A 14,695-nucleotide genomic window follows, 5' to 3' on the forward strand; every position below is an offset into this window, starting at 1 on the left:
ATGTTACAGTACCAATGTCATTTTGCTGAAGTAGGTTTTCACTGAAATTACCAAGAGCACTTCTCATAAGCATATATCGTCATTACAGAATGCTTCCCTTTCTGCCTATGGGATACCGCCATTCATTTCCAATGATCATGAGCATTGGTGGGCCTCAAAGCTATGCTGATTGAAACACAGATGGCATCAAACAGCATACTATTGTGGCACTTAAGCTTTGAATGCCACCCAGATTTACCACTCATCTATTCTTAGTTCTGAAATTTGGGGAGATTAACATTTGGGGGTCAGCCAGATCTGCCTTCTTTCTAGCCCCTCACCTTGTCTCAGAGAGTGACTTAATCCCAAGCCATGCAAAAGGGAATCAGAGCCCCTTCTTCAATTAGCTGGAGAATGGATATTCTCAAGTAGCATCTTTGGCACACACACAGTTAAACACTTTACCTTGTGAGTTCTTCCCGAAGGTGTCCAGGGTCCACTGGGAAAAATTTCACCATAAATTTGAAAACAACTTCCTTAGGATCTTAAAACACAATATCTCCATAAGTTTTCTTAAATGTTCATTACAACAGTTAAGATTCTCTCTCTCTCTCTTTCTCTCTCTCTCTCTCTCTCTCTCTCTCTCTCTCACACACACACACACACACACACACTCATGCGCACACACACACACACTCATGCGCACACACACACACACTCATGCGCACACACACACACACTCATGCGCACACACACACACACACACTCATGCACACACACACACACACACAGTGTTCTACTTCCCTCCCCTCTCCATTACCCCTTCCCATAGACTACTTTACATTTTGGGTTTTCACATGTATCTTGTTATCATTTCTGGATAGTGACCCCATGTGTACAGCAGTTGATTAAGTCCTCCCAATCAGCCCCCCTTCACACCCTTTCTCCCTTCAGGTTTCTTTTGTAAAGATATGTCCACTGGGGGCCTACTCTGTCTTTTCTTAAGAAGTGAGTTATTCAAAAGACTATTTACAGCTCACTGTCTGTGAATGTCCAGCCCCGCATGAGAAAAGGGCTCAGGTTCAGCTCAAGCACATGAATGGATGTCCTAAGGGTTTCATAAAAGGAAGGAGAAACAATGTGGGCCCGTGTCTCTATCAATCTTAAAATATACCCCTGAGAAACCACATTGCACATTTTCACACCTACTTGCGTTTGAAAATGAAAAACTCGAGGCTGGGGTGGAGCTCACTGGTAGGATACTTTGCTAGCATATACAAGGTCCAGGGTTACATCCCCAGTACCAGAAGAAAAAAAATAAAGTTTGTTAGATCGAAAGTAACCACACACAAGAAGGAACAGTGTCGTCCATTCAATACATCATTTCTGGGTGCTCTTCAATGCTGGATATTATTCTAAGCGGATACTGTGGAAATTAAAAGATACTCAAGTGTTCCCAGTCTTGATGGAGAGACAAATAATTAAACAGACCAATCTGAGTACCACACAGCCTAGGTAGAGGAAGCCTTCCTGGAGGAATTGACAGCTAAGTACATTAGCAGAGGCAGGAATTGAAATGGTAAGTGGCAGGGACAAATCGCTTACTATATGGTCTAGAGCTTTGCGTACCACGTTAAAAAAGTTGAACTTCAGAGGTAATTAGGGAGCCATGGAAGCATTTTAAGCAGAAGGGAGATGTGGTCAGGGTTATATATTTCAGTTGATCCCTTGAAGAGTGATGTAGATGCTTTAATTGGAGAAAATCAGTTCAGAAGCTACTGGAATTGGGTGACATAAATCACAAAATTGGGGGAAGCAGAGTCACAGGAGGCATCAATGTGTGAAGAGCAGAGTGGACCAAGGAGCCAGGAAGAGACTGAAGCAAGGTTTCCCAAAGTGTTAAGGTCCCCTCGCAAAAGGAAAAAATGCCTGTGCAATTAGTTAAACAGCCTGAATCCTTGTCCCACGAAGGAGGTTCCGTGTGAGATACAGCAATCATCTGAACGTAAACTGAAGCAAATGGCAAGGCTGGTGACGGCAGGAAAGGAAAGAATCTTCAGGCAGAAGGTGAACATTCTCACAGATTGACACTAAGGATGCTTGAGGCTTCACAGCGTGCTGGGTGAGATATGCTCCCCACGCGCCATCCGCAGGTGGCGTAATTACCAGAACCCTTCAGATGTACTCCAAGACCAGCCGCATGAGCTTCTTCAGCTCAGACTAAATTAAGGCAATTTTCTCTATTGCTAAACTTACTGGACAGATGAAGGGCTGATGCAACCTGTCTAAAGCCCTCTTCCCCATTTCAGTAGGGTGAGGAATTGTGTGGAGCTATGGAATTACTTTTCCAGTACGAGCTGAGGACTACATTCCTTGAGTGATCTTCCATACTTACTTTTTACTTGCTTTGTTATGGGCTTCAGCAGTTCCAGCCAAACCTGCAATAGCATCAGTGAAACAATTGGTAGAACACAGCAGCAGTGAGCAGAGGGTTTTTTTTTTCATTTTTTTTTTTTTTGGTACCAGATAAAGGTCAACATCAAATAAACAAACCCCAGGATGATTTAGATTTCCAGAAATAGTTGGAAACAAACAGCCATGTCAATGAGATGATATACCTTCCCCATTCTCAGAAAGCCCCCTCGTAGTTCCCAGTGACAGTGAACACTGCTGATCTATAAACTCTGCATTGGTGACTGTTCAATCACCGCTTCCCTGCCTGGGTAGGATGATAGAGGCAAGGCTCATCCCTGGCTACAAGGACTCATAAAAACATTCGGCCTCACATTTGAGTCCCGCCTCTCCCCTTGCCAATGCTCACTTAAGAGTGAGCCTTTCTGGAAGGTGCCAGATTACAGCTATGCCAAGGCAAGATGCAGCAGAAGAACCTTCTGAAACTTAAGGCCCAAGAAACGGGGAAAGAAATCTCCCTGAACAGTCATGAGGTCAGGAGTCTTAATTCTGGGGACTAAGGTCCAACCATTCAAAATAGATAAGACTCTGATAGTTGGTCAAAGAGTAACAGAAAAGGGTCATGAGACAGAAGAATTTGTTTGACAAACCAAGATAGCTTAAAAAACAAAGCAGGGGGAGGGAAGTCAGTTTTAAATACAGTGATTTTGCAAGGTATAAATAGGTTTTGCATTTTTAATATGGGATTGAGCCTTGTGTACCTAGGTGCAAACTGCATCTTGAAGCATTTCTAGACACACAGAATCCTGTTAAAAAAAAAAAAAAGCAAAAACCACTTACATTATTTCCAGAATGACTGCAGAATTCTAATCCAAAATATTCCTTTTCCGAAAGATTGAGGTGGCTGCAACTCAGGTTAAAGAGTGCCTTTCCAGATGATTTTTGCTAAACAAAACAGATTATAGCACAGTTTGAGTTCCTAGCATGGAATGCATGATGAGGGGGAGAAGCAATGCCTTTCTTCAAGCCTCTCTGTTTAGAGGACCTGCGTACTGCAGAAAGAAGTTTGGGAACTTTACAGATACAGACAGATCTCCCTACAGATATTCTAGCCACATCCCTGAGAACTCCTCAGACTAATGGCAAGCCCTCTTGGAAGAGATAACCTTGCACTTAGCTAGATCTGCACATTTATCCTTCACATAAAAAAAAACCACCTTAATTTATTTATTGCAGGCAGCTTGAATGATTTCCCCCAAACCGACAGACGGTTTAATCAAGATGTAAATCTGACCCTACCGTAGTAGCCCTACTTCACGTCCTCCTTTGGGAAGAGCTTGACTGCTCAGCCAGGGAGGATGGCGTCTCCCTTCTCTCACTCTGCCCGCTTGCCTCTCCAGCTGTGTTTCTTGCTCCATCTCCCGGACGCATGGCTCTCTACTGATCTCAGCTTGCCTGCAGCTCTCCTGACATATCAAGTCGTTTCATGCCTCCGAGCCTCGGCTCATGTCATTCCTTCTCCACAACCTTCCTGCCCTTCCCACCTCTTTGGTTTGGCTTACTCCTGCTCAGCTCAGATAGCATCGCCCTAGGAGAGCTTTCCAGATGCTCCCTGAGTTCCCATTCATCCTGGCTTACCTCAAGCAGGACACATCTTACCCTGCTTGTCTGCCTTCCCCCTTATTTGAACAACAACAACAACAACAAAATCCCTCCATAGCAAGAAGCAGCCTTTCTATTCGTTGTGATTCCCCAAGTCTAGCTCAGAGCTTGATGTATAGTAGAGGCTTTTAAGGGGTTGCTGTCCTAACAGGAAGTTGATCAAATTCATTATATGAGTTTTCTGAGTAAATTTCATTTTTTGCAGCTTTGCCCACAAAATCTCCATACAGCATATTTCGCTCACGCAAGTCCCACATATTTCTTCATAAAGCCCCCACACACTCTGAGCCCAAAGCGGTGCCACTTTCTTAGGCTCCTCTGGGAACGGGCCCTTTGAATAGGACTGGCTCTGTGCAAATCTCATCGAGCTCAGTATGGCCGTAAGGGCCACCATCACCGAACTCAAGTGTCACGCTGTTTCAGGAAAGACGGCGATGGGAAAATTGGACCCTGGCTGATCGTCACAAAAACATGCCGCTGAAAACCCCTAGCTAAAGCAAAGTCTGAGGGTGCCCAGCCTGCTGAGAAAGAAGCCAGGTGTGGGGTCACGGAAGTGGAGTTGCAAGTCGCTGAGCCATGGAATTAACAGCAACTAGGAGAGAGCAGGGGTCACCCTAAGGCAGTGGCACACTGAACAGTCTACATCTGGGATTTAATAGCTTCCAGGAAGGTAGCCCACCTCCCCACCACTTCCCCCACTGACCAAAACTATGCTGCTCACCCCCTTCCCTTTCCTCCTCTGGTTACACTGCACAGAGCTCCAATTTAAGATTCATTTGGGTTAACCAGGGCCCTATTTTTAAACTCAGATAGGCCACAAAGGGCGAAAGAGATTGCACCCCCTCGCACCTGGAGAGAAGGCTGAGGGTAGCCGAGCGTGATTTGATGTGGGAGACCGTGTTGAAGTTACTGGCCAAGAAAAGGGAGTCAGGCCTGGAGCTGGAAGTGGGGGTGCAAAGGGCCTGGGGGTGTTTAGTGGGAGAGGAAAGCGCTGGCCAGGGCGATGGGAAGTGGGGGTGTTTCAGGCCTATGTGGCAACCTTGCCTAGGGCAAGTGCTGACACAGACCATTCCAGACAGATGAAATCGCTCCTATTTTTAAAGTCCTCCAGACAAGGAGCTGCCACGGGATTTTTATTATGAAGGGGAAAAAAGAATTTCTAAAGGGAGAAGGATGGCAGCAATACTTTTTCCAACACCGTTTCTGTCGTGAGGACTAAATTCCGGCATAAACTCCAGTTTCTTTGCGCTCTCTCTCTCTCTCTCTCTCTCTCTCTCTCTCTCTCTCTCTCTCTCTCTCTCTCTCTCTCTCTCTCTCCCTCTCTCTCTCCCTCCCTCCCTCCCTCCCTCCCTTCTTCCTACCTCTCTCCATTTATTCCCTATCAACATTGCCATACTCTGTATGTTTGTATACATGTGTTTACTTAAAAGCTTCTGCACTCACTAAAATACAAAGACAGTCACAGAAGGGTTTTAAGTAAAGGCCCCTTTCCTTCAGACCCCACCATGTTTACGACTATAATCCACCAATTCTTCCATCCCTGCAAATGTTGCCAAATGGTTCTCGAAGCCTTTAGCATTTTTGCAGTTGGAGTCTGGGCGCTCCTGTGGCTCAAGTACTCCACCCCCATCTCGGGACAGGCATTTCCCTTCCTAGTGTACGTTGAAATTGGCCAGCCTTGTGGAATGTGTTACATAATAGGTAGGATTTTGGTTCTGTCTCAACATGCAACCTTTAATTTTTTTCTACCATTTATGATCCAATTCTTCAGCGTTTGTATTCCCTTCACAGAATAGCTGTTAATATACAGCTTTTTGGTTTCCTCCTTCAGGACTTCTGATTTTCTGTATAATTGTCTGTTCTTGATTAAGACGGTACATTATGACATTCTAATCAAGCTCCTTTGTAGATCTAAATTCTCTGCCATCAGTCAGTCTTCTTACACAAGAAACGGAGACTCCGATCCTGATTCTTGTCCTGCTTTCGTCTCCCTTCTAAACAGAGCTTCTAATTGTGATGCATCAGAGGTCAAACTTAGAGGTTCACATGTGTTAGACAAGTGCTCTACCACTGGCTACATCGCTAGTCCTTGTGTTGTTTCAAGCAAATGTTTCAGAACTTAGTTATATAATGTCCAATTTACTGGGTCATAACCATTAGAGCTGATTTTTGGAGTTCCAAACTCATCATCTCATGGAGGTAATTATATTCCAAATGCTTAGTTTTAAAATTCAGGTGACCGAACTTTCTTTGTACCCAGAGTTGTCAGAACCTGTATGTTAAATACATCTGGATTGTAATCTTTCTCTATTCACTTTCTGACTAAATGAATGTGGGCAAATGATGTAGCTCACAGATTTATCTACCCATTCCAGGTACCTATGGGTTTGAATATCTAGACGGGCATTCGATAAGCGTTTACTGAGTAAATAGATTACTTGACCCAAACATCAGACTGGATTGGTGTATGCTACTATGACAACCCTCTCATGAGGAAACAAACACTGTATATGATCTTGGGGAAATGAGTGAACCTGTCTGAGCCTCACTTTACCAGTCTATGAAATGGAGATGATAAGCAATTAAATTATCTCAGAGGATTATCATGAGGACCAAGCAAGATAATTCACCATGAGATATTAGTCTGATGCCTGGCACAACATAACATACAAACATATGTAAAGTGTGTATAGAAGGTATGGAGACAAATACAATGACATAAGTATAGAATGATACACAGGAAACTTTAGCAGATTTATTATACTTTCACACGAAATAGGATTGGGGACGGTCATCACGTATTATTGCTGTGTACGTGACTGAGTATTTTTAAATAGGCAAGACCAGTAGAAATTCTCTTGACCAAATTCCACTATGCAGACCAAGTTTTCCTTTCCCTCTTGAAAACGACAGATGGAATGCTATGAAAAAAGCCCACAGCTAGTATGAGCGTGGGTGCTGCTGTACAACAACGAGCCCCATGCTTATGGGGAACTATTCTCTTCACCGTAGTTTGGACAGTATGACTGGTTACTCTGCTTGGACAGCTTGACTAGATCATACACACAGAGCCATTATTATGAACGGTTAATAGTCATTTCGACGAAGGTTAGAGCAACCCTTATACGGACTACAGAAGGGGCAACCCCATGTGCTGTCAAATTTGTTTTGGCCATGAAAAACGTAAAATATTAGAGAAGAAAATACATCAAAAGTCGATAGAATTTTGTCCTCAGCATTGTTTCCCAATCATCTACAGTATCTTGTCGTACTTAACTAAAATGATATTGGAAATGATAGATGTATGGTATTTATGGGAAAGGGACAAAGGAGAGCATAGTCCTTACCTAACAGGAAGGCTGTGGTCCTATGAGGAATTATTGGGATATGGACATAAATGTGAAATATATTCTTTACTGGCTTGTATACATATTTATTTCACTACTGATCTCTGCTTCAGCAAAGTATTATCAGTTAACAGGCTAACAAGCATTTTAGAAAGGGATTCTCACCTATCCCCACTGAGTGCATACTTTGATAATTCAATCACATACAGACTATATAATTAAGCTTTCAGAAAGACTGGATTAAAATATAGCATATTAATAGAGTATAATAGGTATTTTTTCTTTTGTCTTTTACTTGTTATATTTTCTAAAGAATTCCAACAGATATAATAAAAATTTAAAAACCTAATATCAAATGAAGTATCTTGCAGAGATGTGCTCACTTCTACTGTTGACTCTAGCATTCAAAACTGTTTCTTTTACTCTCCTTCAGAAACTGTTCTTGAACTCACAAACGAGAATTAATTTGTCCTGCTTTATGTTCACGGCCATTTTTAGCCCCTAATAGGACTGTCTTTGGTGTGTTGTGCTGGGTATAACAAAATATCACTCAACCAGAAGAGATTAACTTTCTCACAGTTCTAGAAGCTGCCACTAACAGGAGGGTACTGGTAATCTTTTCATTGCCTCTACCTGTGAGAAGAGAGGGAGAAGGCAGGAGGGAAGAAGGGGTGGAGATTTCTCTTCTACTGCTTAAAAAGGCCACTAACCATATGGATAATTGCTTCACCCTTATGATTTCAACTTTATCTTTTAAAAGCTATGTCATCTAATATAGTCACATCATGCATGAGAGTTTCAATGTGGGAATTTTGCAAGGATACAAGTCCATTGACAACTATGACCCAGCTTGCTAATCCACTTTAGTTGTTCATTTTTTTACTGAGTATGTGTGTGCTCGAGTGCGTGCACATGATGTTTGCATATGAGAATACACACGCCACAGCATAGGTAGGGAGATGAGAAACCAGTTTTGTAGATTTGGGTCTCTCAAAATTGACATAGTTTCTGGGACTGGAACTCAGGTTGCCCGGCTTGCATAGAGAGCCCTTCACCCACTGAGTCCTCCCACTGCTCCACTCAGCCGCCACATTTGGTTTTTATAATTTTTGACTTTGTATTTGCTTGTTGGTTTGAGGACATTGTCTTGATGTGGGAGGGTCTTCTGTTTTAATAAAGAAACTGCCTTGGCTAGCCCTTAGGTGGGTGGAGTAGACAGAACAGGAAGAAGGAAGTGAGGTAGATGGCTCAATCAGATGCCACGCCTCTCCTAAGTGAGACAAATCGCCATGCCTCACCTCTCTGGGGCAGACCGCCGTGCCTCTCCTCAGGGAGACAGATGCCATGAAGCCAGCCACCAGGACAGACATGCTGAATCTTTCATGGTAAGACACCACTTTGTGGTGTTACATAGATTATTCGATATGGGTTAGTCAAGATGTGAGTAAGAGGCTGGAACTAATGGGCCAGGCAGTGTTTTAAAAGAATACAATTTGTGTGTTGTTATTTTGGGTGTAAAGCTAGCCATGTGGGATCCGGGCAGGACGAAAAGCAGGCCTGCCCGCAGCTCATCACTACAGAATTGTCTACCTATGTAGCCCAGGCAGGTCTTGAACTCACAATCTTCCTGTCTCAATCTCCAGAGGGCCGACTGGGATTAAAGATGTGAGCCACTGTAGCACGCCTCATTCTTTATTTTTTCCAAATGTTAAATGAATTCTCCAACGAAGAAAACTCGTAAGCATTTGAAAAGAATGCATCGGCAGAGGGCTCAGAAAAGCCTGTGATGAGCACCCACCTTGCATAGAAGTCAGCACATCGTGGTTTGCAGTCCAGACACACCTACGTCTAGCTCTGACTTCCTCCCAGGAGATGGGGTGTCTTAGGCAGGCTGCTTTGTCTATCCTGAACTTCAGTTGCCTTCACTGGAAAAATTAGATGATCAAAAGCCAGACCCCAGAACCAGTTATTATATAAGTCCATTTAATGCAAAGTGTCTAGACTCAGCAAACCCATAGAGATAGAAAACAAATTCAGGGTTTCCAGGGGCTAGGGCCTGGGAGGGATGGGGGAGCAGTGGCTCTTAATTTGTACCAAATTTCTTTTTGGAGTGACTAAAACATCCTAGAGTTAGATAGGGTTTGGAGGTTGTGCAACACAATGAACTATTACATACCATTTATCTGTATACGCTCAAATTAGGAATTTGCTAGCATTCGAATTATAGTCTTAACTTCAAGAAGAATGTCAGTGAGTAGCTCATGAAAATATTCTCCTGAAGTACTTCATATGGTACCTGGCTCAGAGAAGGCGGCAGTAAGTGCTGAGTATTGGTACAGTGGCCACATAATTTATCAACCATACTTGGATACTTTTAAGGTTGCCAGGGGCCACTAATAAGAACTACAGCTTCACAACAGGTGCAGCCCAGGACTGTCTTGAACAAACCCTGGTGTGTGGTCACCCAGCTCTCAGCATTTGGACTGCTTACAAGGTCTGTTTTCATAGAGGTGGTGTTCCTTTGTATTATCAGAATGCGGACCGTTAGGGCCCACACACATTATTATTAGGTTTCTCCTAATAGTGATGAATGCCGGCTGACGTTTTGGTCATCATAGCCCTGGGTTTCTATTTCCATGATAACGAGAGCAGAGCGCTTCACTAGTCTTCCGGTGTCCTCGCCACTTGAACACTTCAAAGGTTGTCTCACCCCTCCCTCAGCACGTTCCTCTGCTATTTTTTTCTCTTCTCCGGGTCCTTTTGGTTTGCTTGATCTTCATGCTGCCCATACTTCAAGCTTATTTTTGACTCCCTTGCTTCTGTCATTCTGTATATACCATTACCCACTATGACCCTTTCCACCTTCTCTTCAATTCAGTACATTGTTGGACCCCCACCCTGTGCAAGGTGCGTTCCTACTGTCCAGTGAGGATGATGTGAGCAGCATAGAAGCATTATTATGATGGAACACAGACTGACGGGCAATGTAGGCGCACAGAAAATCACAGCAGTGTGAAGGGTCAAGTGCCTTTGTGTAGGAATGTATGCATGGTCGGTATGAGATCCCACCTAAAGTGCACCTAGCCACCCCCAAATGGCATAGTACATAGCACAAGGGACTTCCGGCAGAGGGGATGCCCAAGCAGACACAGAGCTAGAACTGGCAAAAAAGAAAGAAAGAAGGGCCTCAGAAGCAAAAAGAATTAGAAAACCTTGTCTAGACAATGACCAACCAAGCAGTTTGCTGTTGTTAGGAAAGGAAGTGAGACTCGGTAGCTGCAAAAGTAGGCAGTAGCCATACATACCAGAGCGTGTGTTTTCTGGCATATGAAGAAGCCAAGCCCCCAAATGTGGGCCTCAAGGAGGGAGCAAAAGACATGGATGATTTTTAAAAAGATATAGACGTGGTCAGAATCTTGTTTTAGAAACATAGGGCAGGAAGTAGAGCACAGTTCCCCAAACTAAAAATTCCAAGTGAATCCCTTGGGGTGGGGGGGGGGGTTGTCTTGTCCAAAAGTATGCAGATTCAGTAGGTGTGGCCGAAGTCTGAGCATCTGTCTTTCTCACTGCTCGTGAGGCCCTGGGTAGGAGAAACGCTGGCTAGGACTACTTTGAGAAACACAGGAGGTGAGGATGAAAAGAAGATGGGGCAAATGGGGGTCACGAAGATTCTCTAGGGTACCGTCATGAGTGTGTTAAGTGCCGTAGGCATGACAACAGAGAAAAGCCGGATGTGAGACAGCACCATAGTGGGCACAAGAGATCAGAGGCAGGGAAGGGGTGAAGCGTCTATTACTGCTGGCATTCTATCTGCAGGGTAAGGGTGTGCCGACACCGCTACTGAACTCGGTCGCACTTTGCAGTCTACTGGGTCTTTCATGTCGTTTTCTAAACTGGTCTCTAAAAATGTTTATGTGCATGTTCATGCGTGCGTGCGTGTGCGTGTGCGTGTGTGTAATATATAAATACGTGTATCCATGCCCTTCCTTTGACACTCTATCCTTTGCCCAAGTCTGAAAAGCAAAGCAACCGTTGTCGTAACTTACGCCCTCTGCTGGCATAGTGACAAAACAGCCAGCCCTCGCGTTTATTCCCTCTGCTTTTAAAGTCACTACCTCCACCTGGTGTTTTCCTTCCTGTTTCCTGGGGTGAATTTCAGAGCTTCTTTGTTTCATATCTCTTTTTCAGCTGACCGCACCCACCCCTCTGGAGCTGCTCCAGATCAGCTGTCTCCATAGCAGTACAATCACATTGTATCCTCATGGAGTCTTTGTTCCTTCTGGACACTCTGCTTGCTCCTCTCCTTTTCTCAAAACCCTTCATTCCCCAACTAGAGCAGTGGATCTCAGTCTTTTTACTGCTGTGGCCCTTTAATACAGTTCTTCATACTGCGCTGACCCCCAATCATAACATTATGTGGTTGCTACTTTGTAACTGCAATGTTGCTACTGTTAAGATCGTAATGTGTACTGATATGGAGGATATCTGATACGGGACCCACTCCAGAGGGGTCACAACCCACAGATTGAGAATCACTGCCATATAGCGTTTTTATGGAACCCAGAACCAAGCAGAGAATTCTGGGTAAAGGATGGGACAGGTTCTAAGTCGAGCAAGAAGTTTTGGGGTATTTCTGCATTTAGTCCTGTTTGGTGCATTTCTGGGTGAAGCACTGTTGTCCATGGTGAGGATTTCACTCAGTCTTCTCCTGTATCTTTCTTTGCTTCCATCATGTCTGTGTTGGGAAACAACACCAGCAAGTACTTCATCCATACTGAGCCTGCCCCCACCCCCTCCCAAGAGAAATCTTTCTTATTTCTTAGCCTCTACTGACCCAGGAAGCCAGGACTCCTTGAAGATTAAACTCTGGCACTGCTTCTCAAAAACCATTTTTACTGGGCTGGAGAGATGGCTCAGAGGTTAAGAGCATTGCCTGCTCTTCCAAAGGTCCTGGGTTCAATTCCCAGCAACCACGTGGTGGCTCACAACCATCTGTAATGGAGTCTGGTGCCCTCTTCTGGCCTGCAGACATGCACACAGACATAATATTGTATACATAATAAATAAATAAATAAATACATACATACATACATAAATACATAAATAAATAATATTTAAAAAAACATTTTAACTTCTTCATCAAAAATACAAATAACTCTGGGGCCCCAAAAGATGACTGAACTGATCATGGCACTTGTTACTAACCCTGGGGACCTGAGCTGGATCTCAGGGACCAACAAGGTAGAAGAAGGAACGGATGCCCTAGAGTTGTTGTGTACCATGGCACGCCTCACACATGCATGTGCAATCTTGCTCTCTCTCTCTGTCTCTCTCTCTCTTTCTCACTCTCTCCCTCCTATCTATCTATCTATCTATCTATCTATCTATCTATCTATCTATCTATCTCTCTCTGATATATATATATATAATCAAATAAATTAATTAGTTAATATGTTAATAAGCATTTTTAAAGATCTAAAAGGCTGAGTGGGCAGCCAGAGGAAAAAAATGATAATTCTGACACTGCAAAAATTGTGCCATGCTTCTTACATATTACTATTATCAGATGCAACCTATTTTCTAAGAAGCAAATGGAAAGGGGAAGGGAAATTAGCACTGGGAAGTTGCCTAGAGATGTAGGCAAGGTGGCTTCTTTAGGGCCAGGCTTCTGGGGGATCATTCCTGGTAAGAAGAGCCCGCTCAAGCTTGGAGAGACTAATTAACAGGCGGTGGCAGCTCCTTCTAAAATGGGCCGCTCTTTCGCAGGCAACCTTTTAGCTTTTGGTGGGGAGCAAGGTGCGGTTGCACATAAAACAACAAAGACAAAGTAGGAGGTCGACAGAGGCCCTTTCTCCCAGAACCCACCGGACTCAGCCATAAACCCTGGAGGGAAGCAGTTTAACTGAGTACTTGTGATTTCCTCACGGGAGGGGGGGGGGTGGGGGGGAGAAGGCAAGCAGAGAGACCAAACCTTAGAGTTGCTGGTGCATGTGTGAAATTCACACCCAATACAACCACTTCTCATTTGGTTTCGGAAAACCCATAGCTGTTCAAAGCACTGCATGCGTGCGGGGAAAGATGGGAGGCTTCAAATTGCTCAGGATTAACTGCTCAGAGAGAATTCCAGCCGTGTGACTTTCACTGTCCTGGGGGTGGGGGGGTCCTGCAGACTCAATTGAGCAGCTGCCTATCACCCCCTTTGCCCTTGGCCATATTGATGCCGAGGGAAAGCAAATTGCAAAGAGAACTCTGGCATTACATAGTGTAGCATCTGATAGGTGATACTTTCTGGCAGACACCCTTTGAAAGTTCCAAGGGAATGAGGATGCTTCATTGCCGGGGCTTTCTGGAGGCCTGGCAGTGACCTGGACAGGTTGCATCGGATTCAAGTTGCTAGATTGGTTGCAAACTGATTCTCACCACTCAGCCACCCTTTATACTAAGAGGGGGAAAAGGAAAAAAAAAACCCGCAAGATTACCACCCTAATAGCAGCCATGCCCCCACTCCTGGGACATTGAAATTATCATGCTTGTACTGGAAAGGCTGCTGCAAAGTGGCAGGGTAATAACAGCGTTCTCAAGACAGAGCTCCCAAGTCTTCTCGAAATTACTAGCTACTCTGGGTAATTAAAACAATTATAATTGTTTGTTTCTATGAAGTGCTTAGCACTAAATCCAGGCAGTGTGCATGAGGCACAACCAGATTCCAAATGGTTGTTGGAGTTTCCTTCTAAACTTGAAATCAGGTCTCTATCGTAATGCGATACAACAGGACCCCCCATGGAAGCCATTCCAAACTCCACAAAGCCTTGTTCTACGAACTTGGAAGCTGACATCCAGCCCAAGTAAGACACTTGTCTGGGGCCTATCAGAAAGTGAGTAGCCCACCTAGGAATGGAACCCAGGACTTCTGGCCTCCATACTCCATATAAAGGGAAAACCAACAGCTAAGCATATGAAAGAGCAGCAAGAAGCAAGCGGGGTCTCAGGAATATGCGCTGCTGTTTAGCTGTCCCTACATCCCAACACCTGAATGCTCCTCTTTCGTATTTGGTCTGGCTCCCTCTCCCCGACGAAAACCATCCTTCCTGATGAAAGCCATCCTTCCTCACCACCCCACTGTACTGTTGGTTAGCCTTTCTTTTCTCCTGCTCATGACTCTGGGGCCTCTTCTTTTCCGTGGCATCTTCCTCATTTGCCCTTCTAGAATCAGCTTGGCTCAGTTTGGCTGAATGGCCCAGCTGGACTGGGACCTGAGTGAAAGTTACCTTGTTCTGACAGGCTGTGAATTCCAG

General features: G+C 44.3%; 1 protein-coding gene across 1 annotated transcript in view; it reads right to left on the reverse strand.

Annotated features, from left to right (window-relative positions):
- Frmd7 (FERM domain containing 7) overlaps positions 1-14,695 on the reverse strand; it is a 42,062-nt gene that overhangs the window by 15,574 nt on the left and 11,793 nt on the right. Inside the window, exons 4-8 of the mRNA XM_042054359.1 lie at positions 14,513-14,653; positions 5,553-5,705; positions 3,232-3,336; positions 2,375-2,417; positions 445-478 (exon numbers count right to left, since the gene is read on the reverse strand). Of these exons, the coding sequence (XP_041910293.1) occupies positions 445-478; positions 2,375-2,417; positions 3,232-3,336; positions 5,553-5,705; positions 14,513-14,653 (476 nt within the window). The remainder of the gene's footprint in view (positions 1-444; positions 479-2,374; positions 2,418-3,231; positions 3,337-5,552; positions 5,706-14,512; positions 14,654-14,695) is intronic.

Source organism: Arvicola amphibius, chromosome X, assembly GCF_903992535.2.
Source record: "Arvicola amphibius chromosome X, mArvAmp1.2, whole genome shotgun sequence".
NCBI classification, from domain to species: Eukaryota; Metazoa; Chordata; class Mammalia; order Rodentia; family Cricetidae; genus Arvicola; species Arvicola amphibius.